Consider the following 16,483-nt stretch of genomic DNA (forward strand, 5'->3'; position numbering starts at 1 on the left):
TGTCTCCCATTCCCAGCTTGTGGCAAACAGAGGCTAGGGACACCATCCTTGCTCATCCTGACTAATAGCCATTAATGATGGACCTGTCCTCCATGAACTTATCTAGTTCTTTCCTGAACCCTGTTATCGTCTTGGCCTATACAACATCCTCTGGCAAAGAGTTTCACAGGTCGACGGTGCGTTGTGTGAAGAAATACTTCCCTTTTTTGTTTGAAAACTGCTGCCTATTACTTTCATTTGGTGACCCCTAGTTCTTGCCTTATGAGAAGGAGTAAATAACACTTCCTTATTTAAAACAAAACAAAACAATGAGGAGTCCTGTGGCATCTAAAAGACAAACAAATTTATTTGGGCATAAGCTTTCTTGAGTGGCAATTTAGACCCCATTATTTTCTATGTATAGTTGGGATGATGTTTTCCCATGTGCATTACTTTGCATTTATCAGCATTGAATTTCTTCTGCCATTTTGTTGCCCAGTCACCCAGTTTTGTGAAATCCTTTTGTAGCTCTTCGCAGTCTGCCTGGGTCTTAACTATCTTTAGTAATTTTGTATAATCTGCAAATGTTGCCACCTCACTGTTTACCCCCTTTTCCAGATCATTTCTGAATATGTTGAATAGGACTGGGCCCAGTACAGACCCCTGGGAGACACCACTATTTACCTCTCTCCATTCTGAAAACTGACTGTTTATTCCTGCCCTTTGTTTCCTATCTTTTAACTAGTTACCAGTCCATGAGAGTACCTTCCTTCTTATCCCAGGATATCTTAATATTCCAGAAGCCCCAGTTTTTATGGACACACGATCATAGATGGATACAGAGATTTGAAACCTGATGACAGATATTTTGATTTGACTCTGGTTGCAGATCCCATTGCTGTGCCTAGTACTGGATTGTTTGTGGAATTTCTGCCCCCATGCGACATATGGCAGAACGAAGTTTCTGCAGCTTTGGTTTTTGTATTTTCCCTGTCGGGATTCCCCTCACTGGGTATTTCACCCCTTCCCTGCCTCCTGTCTGATCCAGGCCATCCAGTTGCTGCTAAGATCAAACCTGCTGGTGGCACATTGCAATTTATGGGACTCTCCAGGCCCCTTCAGCACTGGTCCCAAGTGGGTCAGAACCACCTTCAAGTTGGCCCCTGGGGGAGAAGGGGTAAGAGGCAAACTGACTGAGGAGATAATCTGAGTCATTGACTATTGTCTTTGAAAAGTCATGGAAGACGGGAGACATCCCAGAAGACTGGAAAAGGGCAAATCTAGTGCCCATCTATAAAAAGGGAAATAAGGACAATCTGGGGAATTACAGACCAGTCAGCTTAACTTCTGTACCCGGAAAGACAATGGAGCAAATAATGAAGCAATCAATTTGAAAACACCTAGAAGTTAATAAGGTGATAAATAACAGTCAGCATGGATTTGCCAAGTACAAATTGTGTAAACCAACCTGATAGCTTTCTTTGACAGGGTAACAAGCCTTGTGGATGGGGGCAAGTGGTAGATGTGGTATATCTTGACTTTAGTAAGGCTTTTGATACAGTCTCGCATGCCCTTCTCATTAAGAAACTAGGGAAATACAATCTAGATGGAGCTACTGTATGGTGGGTGCATAACTGGTTGGAAAATTATTCCCAGAGAGTAGTTTTCAATGATCACAGTCATGCTGGAAGGGCTTAAAGAGTGGGGTCCCACAGGGATCAGTTCTGGGTCCAGTTCTTTTCAATATCTTCATCAATGATTTAGATCATGGCATAGAGAGTACATTTATAAAGTTTGCAGACCATACCAAGCTGGGAGTGGTTGCAAGTGTTTTGGAGGATTGCAACGAAGTGGGAATGTTCTTAATGTTTTCTCTGAATACTGTGTGTGTGCCTCAGTTTCCCCTAGGCATTTCTTAAGTATCTAGGTCGTGGGATAAGGGTGTGTGATGCTGTCTGCACAGAGAATGGCCGACACCCTGTCTGCTGGCAACTGATGGCCTGGGCCCCTCCTCTGCAAAGGTGCCAACTGAAGGTGTTGGAGAACAAAGAGATCAGGTGGCCTCCTGGCCCGGGAAAGAGAAAAAGGTGAGAGGAGGGGTGAGAGAGTTTCAGTTTTGGAGCTGGCTGGGGAAATGGAGGGAGGCCCAGATGGGGCTCTAGCCTCCCTGCCCCCCCAAGATGGACCTGACTGAGGGGTTCTGTTCTCTGTACCTACAAACTCTGTTTTAGACCATGTTCCTGTCATCTAATAAACCTACTGTTTTACTGCTCCCCTGTCACTTACTGCCAGATGCTCCATCCATGGGGTGCAGTCCATCCCACCTCAACCACCAGTTGCTCTGGATGCGATGCTCTGGAACGACTCCATATGAAGCCAGTCAGGACTCTGGGGGAACCTCCTCTCTGTGAGCAGACTGTCTCCAGGGCAAGAAGCTTCCACAGCTTCGACCTTCCTGGGGCTGACCTTGGAGCATTCAGCATCCCCTTCTCACACTGTGCGCTTCCCGCAGCGAGTCCGCAGTGCGGGAGTAGGGAAGCCAGTGGACCCGCACCCCAATTCTGCAGTCAGATGTGACTCTCAGCCAGCCAGTAAAACAGAAGGTTTTATACTCCTAAAGTAAAGAGTATAGAAAGATAGCTTTAGGAGTATAACTTTGGGAGTACACCTTCTGTGTCAGGTGAATGTAACATGACTGCATGAGATGTCTTCCTGGAGATTGGTATCATACAGAACCTTTTTCCAGAACTATATTATTACTGGTTAATAGCAATAAACTTGAATGACATTGGTTATTTGGTCTCTTGAATATATTTGATAATGAACCAAAGTGGGTGAAGCGATTTATTATACAGCACTGAGTTGCATTGTATTGGTTGCAATATAATTAAAGAGAGAATGGTATCTGTTGGACCAGTTTGTGCACGTCATCAGATCAAGACTTCCCCACAAGTCAACTTCCCATCACCACCCAGTCCCCTACTGTACTAGTTTTCATCATGTTAGTAGATACAAAATAGAGGCCAAATCATTCTTTATCTCACTATGGCTTGTATGCTCCAAAGTCTTGCATCTTTTAATAATGAGCCAGATCCAAAGTCCTTTCTAGTTAAGGAAAAGACTCTCAATCATTGACAACAAGGGGTTTTGTATCAGGCCCTGTACAAGGCAAAGGCAAGAGTTATTTTCCCCATGGCTAATATGGACTAGTATCTGTGTCTCCCCTGCCCACTCTCAAAATAAACAGTCACAGATTACATTCCTGTTTTACACTACAGCTATCCACCTCCACCTTTCCCATCCCACATACATAGCATCTTCCCTCACACTTTAGGAGAAGGAGTCCCTCGCTCTTTCAGCAAAGACCAAAAGGATAGGTGCAAGTTAGGCCATCAGGCAACAAAGTGTGGATTTTCAAAGGAGCACAGAAAGGTTAGGTGTCCAACTCCCTTTGACATTCAGGGTAATGAGCCGTTAGGGAAAAGAATAGATCTTAGGAGAAGCTTATCTCCCACCTGATGAGCCTTCCTGAGAACTTTCCAGAGAGCCTGTAAGTAATGGGTGATATGAATCTATCAGGGCAGGTGACCAGACCACATGACACTGGGCTCCATCTTGGGACATCTGTATTTTTCCTCAAACTGGTCTGGGAACCGAGTTTTGAAACAAAGGGTTCCCACCCTATGCTAAAGCTATATAAGTCAGGGAGCGATATCATGCCACACAAGAGGATTCCTGGAGAGACCTAAGGAACAAAGACTGAACTGGGGGAAGTGCTGGAGCCAGGTTAAAGAGATTTCTAGCCTGTGTATGGAAACCTGAGAAACCCAAGCTGCAAGGCAAATGCAGCTTTTGCCTTGAGAATCTGTCAGACTGCTGATATGATCGGTCAGGGTGAGAAACTGCTCATTCATAGTCAATCTAACTAGTGCGTTAAGCTTAGGTTGCATTTCTGTTTATTTGCTAGATAATCTGCTTTGATCTGTTTGGTATCCCTTCTAATCATTTAAAATCTAACTTTTATCATTAAAAGTGTGCATATTCCTCTCCACGTTGAGGGAGAGACGAACCAGGTAATGCATTCATACTGGTCAGTGTTTTGAGGAGGGCAGGACGGTCCAGCTCTGGGATCCTAGGCTGGGGAGCTGGTTGGTATCTTGACTGCAGCTTCTCTCTTTTTGGTTCATGCAGTGGCTGGCCAGAGCTTGCACGTAACTGCAGCTGGGTGCATCCCTGCCTGTGGGAATGTTGGAGGAAGTGTAGGACTGGGAGCAGTTTTGCATCTTGCCACAGCAGCACAGTGTGAGAGGGAGCCCAGACTGGTGAGACATAAATGAGACATTCCCTTTTTTCCAATTGCTTTGTCTTTTGGGTCAACAATTCTTCTGTCTCCGTTATTTTCCCTCTTTGAACCAGCTGTTTTCCATGACTTCCCCTTTGAGGTTAGTAATAAGACTGTTCTTGCACCGTTGTTTTTCCTTTCTAAAAATAAATATTATCTTTCCTCTATGCAATAATTTCAAATTCCCACCGGCAGAAATATGAAGGGAGATTACATCATCTATTGTGAAGGAGAAATTACCAACCGAGAGAGACATAAATTTCTGTGAAAGGGAATAACAGCAAAATACACCCAGAAGTGCCATAGGATCCAGACATCCAGGTAGGAACCCAAAGCTCATTTTACTGAGATTATTGAAGACTATCAAAAGTAGAAGAGAATTGAAAATGTAGTGCAAAGATTATAATTTTAACTCGGGAAATCTGAAGGAAAGATTGGGGTTAGGGGCAATAGATCATCAGTGAGAAAGGTAAAGCAGCCCAGTTAAAATGAAATAATCTGATTATCAAATAGAAATACCTGCTCAGGCATCCACCATGTCAGAAAGAGTATGATTGCTTGTTCAATCCAGGGGGGAAGGAAATGAAGGTAGATGAGTTATAGAAAAGCATGCCTAAGAAAGAGCAATGAATGGCTTTCAGATTTAAAACATAAGAACATAAGAACGGCCATAGTGGGTCAGACCAAAGGTCCGTCTAGTCCAGTATCCTGTCTTCTGACAGTGGCTAATGCCGGGTGCTTCAGAGGGAATGAACAGAACAGGTAATCATCTACTGATCCATACCCTATTGCCCATTCCCAACTTCTGGCAAACAGAGGCTAGGGACACCATCCGTGCCCATTCTGGCTAATAGACATTGATGGACCTGTCCTCCATGAATGTATCTAGTTTATTGACTCCTTGTGTGTGTATTTTCTTTTTCACGACAAGACTCTGTTTCTTTTCCTCAAATGTGACATTTATTGCTTGTACAATTTTTGAAATAAAACAAAGAGTCTCTCTCGTCTCTCTCTCTCTCTGTGTTTTTCTGGATTTCCATTTTTCTGTCATACCTTTATGTTGCACCATTGTCAATGTACCATTAACATTCCCGGTGTAGACATAGTTTCTATGGGTGCATCATAAACTAGTGAATGAGGAGATAAAAAGTGCATAAGGGAAAAGCAAGGAAGAGAGGAGTTAACCCCTGATAGAATTTACCACTATATATTTTTCTGCCCTGTTTCCAGGCCCCATTTCAGGTGAATGTACTGCCCTCCGTTCCCGCTTTCAGTTGTGTACAGTTTGACACCTTTGGCTATTTTGAAACATATAATTTTTTTTTATGTTTGGACAGGGGAATGTTTTGTACTTGTGGTTTGACACGTCTGGCTGATTTTTTTTTAGAAAAAGTAAGGGTTAATCTGAAAGAATTGAAAGAGATGACTTAAGGAAAAGGAGGTTTAAAACAATAAGAATTGGTTCGCTTTAGTAAGGAGAGAGGTTGGTTATTAAAGAGAGGAAAGATTTTTGGTTAGGTTTATTAAGGAGAGAGAGTTTTAAAGACAAAGGTTTGAAAGAAAGGTTATTATAGAACTAAACAAAATTGAAATAAAAGAGGAAAATATAAAGGTGGATTGAAGGAGGAGCATTTAAAATAGAGATTTTTTTAATAAAGAAGAACATATCCAGGTAAAAAAAAATAAGGTTGAAAGAAAGCACAAGATGGAAAAAAAAAGGGATTTTAAAAAGTAGCTGGAAAGCCTGTGTTGAATGACAAAGGGCTGTGTGACAGAGCTAAAGTGGCTCATTCACCTGCACATCTACCAATGTGACATATGCCATCATGTGCCAGAGATGCCCCTCGGCCATGTACATTGGCCAAACCAGACTGTCTCTATGCAAAATGGACATAAATCAGGCATCAAGAATTCTAACATTCAAAAACCAGTAGGAGAACACTTCAACCTCCCGGAACACTCAATAACAGACTGAAAAGTGGCAATTCTTCAACAAAAAAACTTCAAAAACAGACTCCAAAGAGAAACTGCAAAACTGGAATTAATTTGCAAGCTAGATACCATCAAATTAGGCCTAAAAAAAGACTGGGCATGGATGGGTCGCTACAAAAAGTAATTTTCCCTCTGCTGATACTCACACCTTCTTGTCAGCTCCATGCATCTGATGAAGTGGGTGTTAGCCCATAAAAGCTTATGCCCAAATAAATTTGTTCGTCTCTAAGGTGCCACAGGGATTCCTCATTATTTTTGTGTTGGGGAAATGTTTCTTCAAACACGCTTATCTTTTAAGTGTATATTCTTTTACAAAACTTAAATTAAAAGTCAATTTTCGGTAAAACTTTAACTATATGAAGAGGTTGTGGAAATATCTTTCATGCAGGGCTTATCTCAGGAGGGGTGGGGAGGGGAGGAGAGGGAGGGAGGGAGGGAGGAAGGAGGAGGCGATGGGCTGTAGAACAGCTTCTGACTGCAGGGTTTCCTCCCAAGGCTCACAGCCTCTGGTATCGTTATCATTTCCCTAGGGACAGCCACTGGGTAAGCTTGCTGCTTACCTCTTGCTACCGCTTTCTATAATTTACCTCTCTCACTAGCCATGTGTTCTGCTGATGAACAAAAAAAGATGTTTCTCTTTCTTGCTGTTTTCTAAACTTTACCTCTTTCACGCAGCCCTGTGTTCTGCTCATGAACAGAAAAGCATCTCTCTCTCTCTCTCTCGTTTTCTATACTTTATCTCTTTCACACAGCCCTTTGTCACTGAATACAGATTTTCTTCCTAATTTTTAAAATTCCCTTTTTTTCTGGCATGTGCTCTCTTTCAGCCTAATTCTTTTTCCCTTTATATTTTCCTTTTTTATTTCCAAAATAACTCTTTTTAAATGCTCCTATTTCAAGCCACCTTGATATTTCCTCATTTATTACATTTTTTTGTATTTTATAATAACCTTTCTTTCAAACTTTTGTCTTTAAAACCCTCTCTCCTTAGTAAACCTAACCAAAAATCTTTCCTTTCCTTAATAACCAACCACTCTTCTTACTAAATCTACCCTAACCAATCTTTTATTTTTTAAACTGCTTTTCATTAAGGTCTTTCCTTCTGTTCTTCCATTTTTTTTTCCTTTAAAACCCTCTCTCCTTAATAAACCTAAACAAAAAAATCTGTCCTTTCTTTAATAACCAATCTTTACTCTTTGAAAACCTCTCTCCTTAATAAACCTAAACAATCTTTCTTTTTTAAAAACTCCTTTTCTTTAAGCTCTCTCTTTCTATTCTTTTGACCTAACCCTTCCCTTTTTTCTAAGAAATCAGCCAAATTTATCAAAACACAAGCATACAACCTTCCCCGGTCCAAACATTAAAAACAAATATTTTTTTTTCAAAATGACTAACAACCAAATGTACGCAACCAAAAACAGGAATGGAAGGTGGGACATAAACCCAAAATGGGGCATGTAAATGTCTCAGAAAAGTTTATGGTGATGAATGCTATTGAGGGGACGACTACTGAAGAGATTTCAGATTTATTAGTTCTGATACCTTTGCTTTAACAGAAAGTATATGCTACTTCTCTTTGAACAGATCTGTATTTTATTGCTCAAAAATTTGGAGAAATAAACTCAGCCTCTCTCCTCTTTCTCTCTCACACTATATTTTTATCTTATTCTGTTTATTTATCTCTTTCGTTTTCTCCATTTTTTAAATTTTTCTCCAGGCACATTCTCCTTTCTGAATAAAAACGACTCTCTTATTTCTATCTTGATGAATTTTCGTTTCTATTTCACTTACATTTCTTTAAATGGGGTTGGATTCCAGTCTCAGTTGCTCTTGTGTAAATCCACATAAAGCGGATGCAATTTACCCTGGCGTAATTGAGATCGGTAACAGCCCATGGTCTGTGTTTAGGTTAATGTTTGTCTTTGTCTGTTTCTCAGCTGTATCTATTAAATGGTGCAAATTCTTCTTTGAATCTGCTGTGATAGAGGACAGCTGGACAGACCTTCATACGAACCGCAGCCTCTTTGGTGTTCGGTGTGTGTCTCCTGGGTTATGTCTATGCTGCACCTGGGCAGTGTAATTCCCTGCTCCGGTGACCTACACACATTATCTGTGATGGAGCTATTGTGCTAAGAATAGTAGTGTGGCCTCGGCAGCACAGAGGAGCTGCCCGAGCACAATCCCATCTGAGATCCTAGGTACGTCCACAGGCGGCCCTCCCAAGCCCCTGTATGTGCTGTCCTGTTCTCACTGCTATTTTTATCCTGCTCGCTTGACCATAGCTAGTATATGTACCTCTACCCAAGCTGGGAATTACACCTCCCAACTGCAGGTTAGACTACCAGTCGTTGAACTCTAAATATCTTTCGTTTCCAATCTCTTGATTTTGTTTATGTCTTCTAGATTTGTTGCTATGACACTGATAGGATTAAGGTATTCCAAAATCCCAGCCTAAAAGTCTTTATTTAACGTTCAAGAAAGCATAAGAGAGTTAGAGGGGACATTTCCGTAATTCAGTAGGGTTCCATGCTCTTGGTTCACCTGCATTGGAAGCTCAATCTCTTGATTATATTAGTCTTCCTCTGTTTATTAACAACTTCATTCTTCTAGTGGAGAGATGCAGTGGTATGAGGTTACCTACTCCAGGTTTCTGCTAGTGTATCCAACAGCACAAACTGACGGCGTGCACTCCATCAATATTTAATGGTTTTCTTTTTCTAGATACAGATTATGGAGAAAGTGGAAGGAAGAAATCAAACACCCATCGTGAAATTCATCCTTTTAGGATTTGGGAATGTCCCTGAGCTGCAGCCCCTTCTCTTCCTCGTGTTTCTAGTGATCTACATTGTGACTGTGGCAGGGAACATCCTCATTATTGCGCTAGTTGTGACTGATCAGCACCTTCACATCCCCATGTACTTCTTCCTGGGGAACTTGTCCTGCTTGGAGACCCGCTACACCTCCACCATCCTGCCCAGGCTGCTGGCCAGTCTCCTGACTGGGGACAGATCCATTTCTGTAAAGGGCTGCATTCTGCAATTATACTTATTTGGTGTCATGTCAACTGCAGAATGTCTGCTGCTCATGGCAATGCCTTATGATTGGTATTTAGCGATATGCAATCCACTCCGTTATGATGCTCTGATGAATGGCAGGGTTTGTTGCCAACTGGTGGCTGGGTCCTGGATAAGTAGCCTTGTGGGCTGTGCCATAGTAGATATTTTCTTTTTCCAATTAACGTTCTGTAATTCCAAAGAAATTGATCATTTCTTTTGTGATTTTTCACCCATGATTAAGCTGTCCTGTGATGACACCCAGACTCTTCAACTGGTAACATTTACTATCTCTGCCATAGGGACAATTGTGCCCTGTCTACTGACCCTGACATCCTACGTTTGTATCATCGCCACCATCCTGAGAATCCCTTCCACCACGGGGAGGCAAAAGGCCTTTTCCACCTGCTCCTCTCACCTCATTGTGGTTATAGTTTTCTATGGGACACTGATTACTGTCTATGTGGCTCCAACAGCTAATACTCCCAAGATCCTACTCAAACTCTTCTCTGTCTTCTACACAGTCCTGACTCCCATGATCAATCCTGTCATCTATAGCCTGAGAAACAAAGAGGTCAATGAGTCCCTGAGAAAAGCTATTCTTAAACTGATTGCTTCCAGAAAAGGCATAGAACCTTAAAGGACAAATCTTAGCATATAGTAAAATAGAGATGAACTGAAATAGTTTCTTAGACATGGCCCATTGGAGTCCTTGAGAATAGGAGAGTCCTTGAGAACCCCTCATTGACCTTACTTCATCCATTTTCTTTCTTTCTTTCTTTCTTTTACTTGGATACTTTTTCAGTATTAATCTTTCATACATTTAATACACATTTCTTTATACAAAACTTGATACTGTAAAAAGAAAAGGAGGACTTGTGGCACCTTAGAGACTAACCAATTTATTTGAGCATAAGCTTTCGTGAGCTACAGCTCACTTCATCGGATGTGATGATATCTTGATATTGTAAGAGACATTCTTTAAGAAAAATGTTTTCTTTTCCAGACACACATTTCAGTAAAGCACTCTGCTTCATGCATCCATACATTCATCCGTACATGAACACAAGTGCCCAAATTCTGCAAGGAGCTTAACATCTTTGGAGTGGCTCTGGGTCTCTTCCACTCCCACTGAAGCCAATGACATTCATTCTCCACTGATTAGGATCCTCTGTTGTCAATTTTTAGAGTGGTAGCCGTGTTAGACTGTATCAGCAAAAACAAAGAGGAGTCCTTGTGGCACCTTAGAGACTAACACATTTATTTGGGCATAAGCTTTCATGGGCTAAAACCCACTTCAACAGAAGCATGGAGTGGAAAATACAGTCAGCGGTATATATATAATAAGATGGAAGTTGCCTTACTGAGTGGAGGGTCAGTGCTAACGAGGCCAATTCAGTTAAGGTGGAAGTGGCCTATTTTCAGTGGTTGATTACTTCTGTAGTATTAACAAGGCCAATACAATCAAGGTGGACGTCGCCCATTTCCAACAGTTGAAAAGAAGGTGTGAATATCAACTGAGGGAAAATTAGTTTTTGTAGTGACCCATCCACTCCCAGTCTTTATTCAGGCTTAATTTGGTGTCCAGTTTAAATTAATTCCAGTTCTGCAGTTTCTTGTTGAAGTCTGTTTTTGAAGTTTTTTTTGTTGAAGAATTGCCACTTTTAGGTCTGTTATTGAGTGACCAGGGAGATTGAAGTGTTCTCCTACTGGTTTCTGAACGTTATAATTCCTGATGTCAGATTTGTGTCCATTTATTCTTTTGCGTAGAGACTGTCCAGTTTGGCCAATGTACATGGCAGAGGGGCATTGCTGGCACATGGTGGCATATATCACATTGGTAGATGTGCAGGTGAATGAGCCCCTGATGGTGTGGCTGATGTGGTTAGGTCCTATGATGGTGTCCCTTGAATAGATATGTGGACAGAGTTGGCACCGAGGTTTGTTGCAGTGTTTGGTTCCTGGGTTGGTGTTTTTGTTGTGTGGTGTGTAGTTGCTGGTGAGTCTTTGTTTTAGGCTTGAGGGCTGTCATTCTTCAGCCCATCACCATAGAGTTATGCCTCTCTGTTGTAGGGAGGAGCCTGCTTTGTCCCTCTGTTTTTGTGTTCTTGCATCTTATGGGTCTGCATTCTAAGAAATAAAGGAATGTTACATTGCCAGCTTCAAGCAATACTGTTTTATGTTTTTATCTAACTGAGAACATAACTGAGAGCTGGTTGGAAAAAGATGTGGGGAAATGGGATTTTTTCTCATTTTGTTTTTTGTTTTTCCCTTCATTTTTAAAATTTCATTTGTTTGAGATTTTTCAGTACTGTCATTGTCATAGACACTGGAGGAGGGGTTTCAAAGACACAGACAGGAGTTGGGCATCAGGAAAGTCAATGGGAGATAGGTACATAGGTGGATGAAAACTTTGCTGGGTATGGAGAGGTGATGGATCTTGTCCATGAGCATCCAGGAGACCAGTGATATGAATGGGAAGAGAACACAAGTCTCCTGAGTCCTGGCCACTGCCTCAAATGACATAAACACCAATGTATCAAAGGAAACGATATAGGCTCGGCTTGTCCAATCCTCTCAGCCCCTTTGAAAATCCCACCAAATCTTGGATGAGGGCAGGATCTCTGGGGGTAATTTTTAAAGGCACCTAATTTTCCCCTAGCTGAAAAAGGTAGATAAACCTTGCTTCTCTTCCTTTGTCAGGTGCTTTTCAAACAATGAGTGAAAACTGCACTAGGGGAGCTAAGGCAGAGATTTCAGAACCACCCAGAAGTTTTGGATGCCCACAACCAGCGCAGTGGCAGTAAAAAGGAAATATAGTGACCATCTTTAAAAAAGGGAAGAAGGAGAATCCAGGGAATGATAGATCAGTCAGCCTCACCTCAGTCCCTGGAAAAATCATGGAGCAGGTCCTCAAGGAATCCAGTTTGAAGCACTTGGAGGAGACGAAGGTGATCAGGAACAGTCAACATGGATTCACCAAGGGCAAGTCATGCCTGACCGACCTGATTGCCTTCTATCACGAGATAACTGGCTCTGTGGATATGGGGAAAACACGGACGTGATATGCCTTGACTTTAGCAAAGCTTTTGATACGGTCTCCCACATTATTCTTGCCAGCAAATTAAAGAAGTATGGATTAGATCAGGGATGGGCAAACTATTGCCCGTGGGCAGGATCCGGCCCCTCAGGGCTTTGGATCCAGCCTGAGGGATTGCCACCCCCATGGTGCTGCTGGGCTAAGTGCGGGGAAGGGCTGGCACCATGTCCCTGCGACTCCTGGGGAAGAGAGGCAGAGGGCTCTGTGCGCTGACCTTGCCTGCAGGCACCCCCCCCCCGCAGCTCCTATTTCCCGGGAAGGGGGAACCGAAGCCAATGGGAGCTTCTAGTATGGTACCCACAGGCGAGGGCAGCGTGCAGCAGAGCCACCCTCCCCACCCCACCCCAGGAGCCACTGCTAGACATGCTGGTCACTTCCGGGAGTGGCGCGAGGCCAGGGCAGGCAGGGAGCCTACCTTAGGCACGTTGCGCACCACTTCCACCCCAGTGCCACTCGAGGTAAGCAGTGCCGGGCCAAAGCCTGGACCCCAAACCCCTGCCTTGAGCCCCCAGTCACACTCCCCCCTGCACCCCAACCCCCTGCCCTGAGCCCCCTGCTACATCTCCCACTCCTCCTGCACCCCAACTGCCTGCCCTAAGACCCCTCATACACCCCGCACCCCTCCTCTTCACCAACCTCTTGCCCAGAGCCCCTTCATGCACACTGCACCTCCTCACACATCCCGCACCTCAACCCCTGCCCCACTCCTGCATGTAATTTCCCCACCCAGATGTGGCCCTCGGGCCAAAAAGTTTGCCCACCACTGGATTAGATGAATGGACTATAAGGTGTATAGAAAGCTGGCTAGATTGTTGGGGTCAATGGGTAGTTATCAACAGTTCGATATCTAGTTGGCAGATGGTATCAAGTGGAGTGTCCCAGCGGTCATTCCTGGGGCTCGTTTTGTTCAACATCTTCATTAATGATACTGATGATGGGGTGGATTGCACCCTCAGCAAGTTCATGGATGACACTAACCTTGGGGCAGAGGTAAATATTCTGGAGGGTAGGAATAGGGCCCAGAGCGAGCTAGACAAATTGGAGGATTGGGTCAAAAGAAATCTGATAAGGTTCAACAAGGACAAGTGCAGAGTCCTGCACTTAGGACGGAAGAATCCCATGCACTGCTACAGGTTGGGGATCGACTGGCTAAGTGGCACTTTTGCCAAAAAGGACCTGGGGATTACAGTGGACGAGAAGCTGGATATGAGTCAACAGTGTTACCTTGTTGCCAAGAAGGCTAACGGCATATTAGATTGCATTAGTAGAAGCATTGCCAGCAGATCGTGGGAAGTGATTATTCCCCTCTATTCGGCACTGGTGAGGTCACATCTGGAGTACTGCATCTAGTTTTGGGCCCCCCACTACAGAAAGGATGTGGACAAATTGGAGAGAGTCCAGCGGAGGGCAATGAAGATGCTTCGGGGGCTGGGGCACATGACTTAGGAGGAGAGGTTGAGGGAACTGGGGTTATTTAGTCTGCAGAAGAGAAGAGTGAGGGAGGATTTGATAGCAGCCTTCAGCTACCTGAGGAGGGATTCCAAAGAGGATGAAGTTCGGCTGTTCTCAGTAGTGGCAGATAACAGAACAAGGAGCAATGGTCTCAAGTTGCAGTGGGGGAGACCTAGGTTGGATATTTGGAAAAACTATTTTATTAGGAGGGTGGTGAAGCACTGGAATGGGTTACCCAGGGAGATGGTGGAATCTCCATCCTTAGAGGTTTTTAAGGCCCAGGTTGGCAAAGCCTTCGCTGGGATGATTTAGTTGGGGTTGGTCCTGCTTTGAGCAGGGTGTGATGGGTTCGATCACAGAGATCCCCTTGTGACTGTCACCTGATGTGCTGAAAATACCTCTGAGCCCGTTTTCCACTGCCAGTTTGGGACTCCAGAACCCTGCCTTGTTGAGCCAGACACGCTAGTCACCTGCAACACACACCGAGGTCTGATCCACACCCCCAAAGCTGCAGAATTTAACCAAAAATTGCTCAGCAACTCACCTATCTCCAGCACCCGGACACTCAGTTCTCAATGCAATCCAAACCCAAATAAATCCGATTTACTCTGTATCAAGCTTATACAGGGTAAACCCATAAATTGTCCATCCTCTATAACACTGATAGACAGATATGCACAGCTATTTGCTCCCTCAGGTATTAATCACTTACTCTGTGTTTACTAATAAACAAAAGTGATTTTATTAAGTATAAAAAGTAGGATTTAAGTTGTTTCAAGTAATAACAGACAGAACAAAGTAAGCAAATAAAATAAAGCAAAATAAAGCACGCAAGTCTAAGCCTAATACATTAAGAAACTGAATACAGGTAAATCTCACCCTCAGAGCTGTTCCAATAAGCTTCTTTCACAGACTAGACTCCTTCCTAGACTGGGCCCCTTTCCCCTGGTACAGTTTTTGTTAGTTCCAGCTCAGGTGGTAACTAGGAGATTTCTCATGACTGGCAGCCCCCTTTGTTCTGTTTCACCCACTTTCATAGCTTCGGCACAAGGTGGGAATCTTTTGTCTCTCTGGGTCCCCACCCCTCCTTCGAAATGGAAAAGCACCAGGTTTAAGATGGATTCCAGTCCCAGGTGACATGGTCACATATCCTGTGAGACCCCAAGCCTCCATTCTTTCTGGCCTGAGTCACTGGAACACAGGAAGGCTTTCAAGTAAACAGAGCCATTTACAACCAATTGTCCTAGTTAATGAGAGCCAGCAAGATTCCAAACCACCATTAATGGCCCACACTGTGCATAATTACAATAGTACTTCAGAGTTATACTTTATATTTCTAGCTTCAGATACAAGAATGATACATACATACAAATAGAATGAACACACTCAGTAGGTTATAAGCTTTGTAACGATACCTTAAAAGAGACCTTTTGCATAAAGCATGTTCTAGTTACATTATATTCACACTCATTAGCATATTTTAATAAAACATATGGAGTGCAACGTCACACAGGGGCTTAGACTAGATGAGTTTCTGAGGGTTCTTCCAACCCTAATCTTCTATGATTCTATGATTCTGTGATACACAGAGTAAAATTCTCAAAAACAGCTATGTGACATAGGCGAGTAATGCTGGGATTTTGAAGGCGCCTAAGGGAGATAGAAGCCCAACTCCCAGAATCTAGCTCACTTTGGCCCTTTTGAAATTTTCATTCTAAATCCCCCTTTCAAAAGTGATATAAGCTCAAAATATTCAGGACATTTAGGCCCCTAAAGGTGTAGATAGGTTCCTAATGGGCTCTACAGACATGCCTAGGAATCCAAGTGCCATTGAAATCAATAGGAGCTAGGCACTTAGATGCTTCTGAAACTCTCACTAGGTGTCTAGCTGCCATTTTAAGCACCTAAATACCTTTGAATATCTGACTCTTAGATGCCTACATCCCACTGACTTTCACTGAGATTAAGGGCATGTGTACACTATCCCTCGGTTTGGACTAGGGGACTGTGAATAACAGGGCACACCAAAGTCTGTGCTGAAACTCCCCCTTTGGATGCTGTGGGTGCAGTCTACAAGGTTCCTCCTTCACACGAATGTATTCCTGCTTGAAGAGGGCTATGCTATTGCTCACTAGGAATCTTTAGTTCACACCTGCAGCGCACACACAGGGAAGTTACCGTGTAGCACTTTGGTGCACACTGCTAGTCATGCCCCTGTTGTCCGAACTGCAGGACCATGTAGACAAGACCTTAGACTTCAGAATTCCTAAGTCATTGCTGAAAATGGAGTTTGAGTTCCTTAGTCAGTTTCATGCTTCAAAGAATATTATTGATAGGCATTACTGATGGGAATTTTGCTTTCTCCACATAGTGAGTTTTGGCTGAAATAGTCCAAAAATGTTAGGTTCAAAGAACATCAGGGTTGGAAGGGACCTCCTCTCGTCCAACCCCCTGCTCAAAGCAGGACCAATCCCGAAATGGCCCCCTCAAGGACTGAACTCACAATCCTGGGTTTGGCAGGCCAATGCTCAAACCACCGAGTTATCCCTCCCCCCAACATACATG

At 43.3% G+C, this 16,483-nt stretch overlaps 1 protein-coding gene across 1 annotated transcript; it reads left to right on the top strand.

Annotated features, from left to right (window-relative positions):
• Positions 1–9,043: 9,043 nt before the first annotated feature.
• Positions 9,044–10,006, top strand: LOC311529344 (olfactory receptor 11A1-like; the record flags this gene model as incomplete). Its single annotated transcript, XM_084645292.1, has 1 exon — positions 9,044–10,006. One exon carries the CDS (start codon positions 9,044–9,046, stop codon positions 10,004–10,006), a length of 963 nt encoding a protein of 320 aa, XP_084501418.1.
• Between the last annotated feature and the right edge of the window lie 6,477 nt (positions 10,007–16,483).

The sequence above is a fragment of the Lepidochelys olivacea genome (genome assembly GCF_965140295.1).
Source record: "Lepidochelys olivacea isolate rLepOli2 genome assembly, chromosome: 13".
Classification (NCBI taxonomy): Eukaryota; Metazoa; Chordata; order Testudines; family Cheloniidae; genus Lepidochelys; species Lepidochelys olivacea.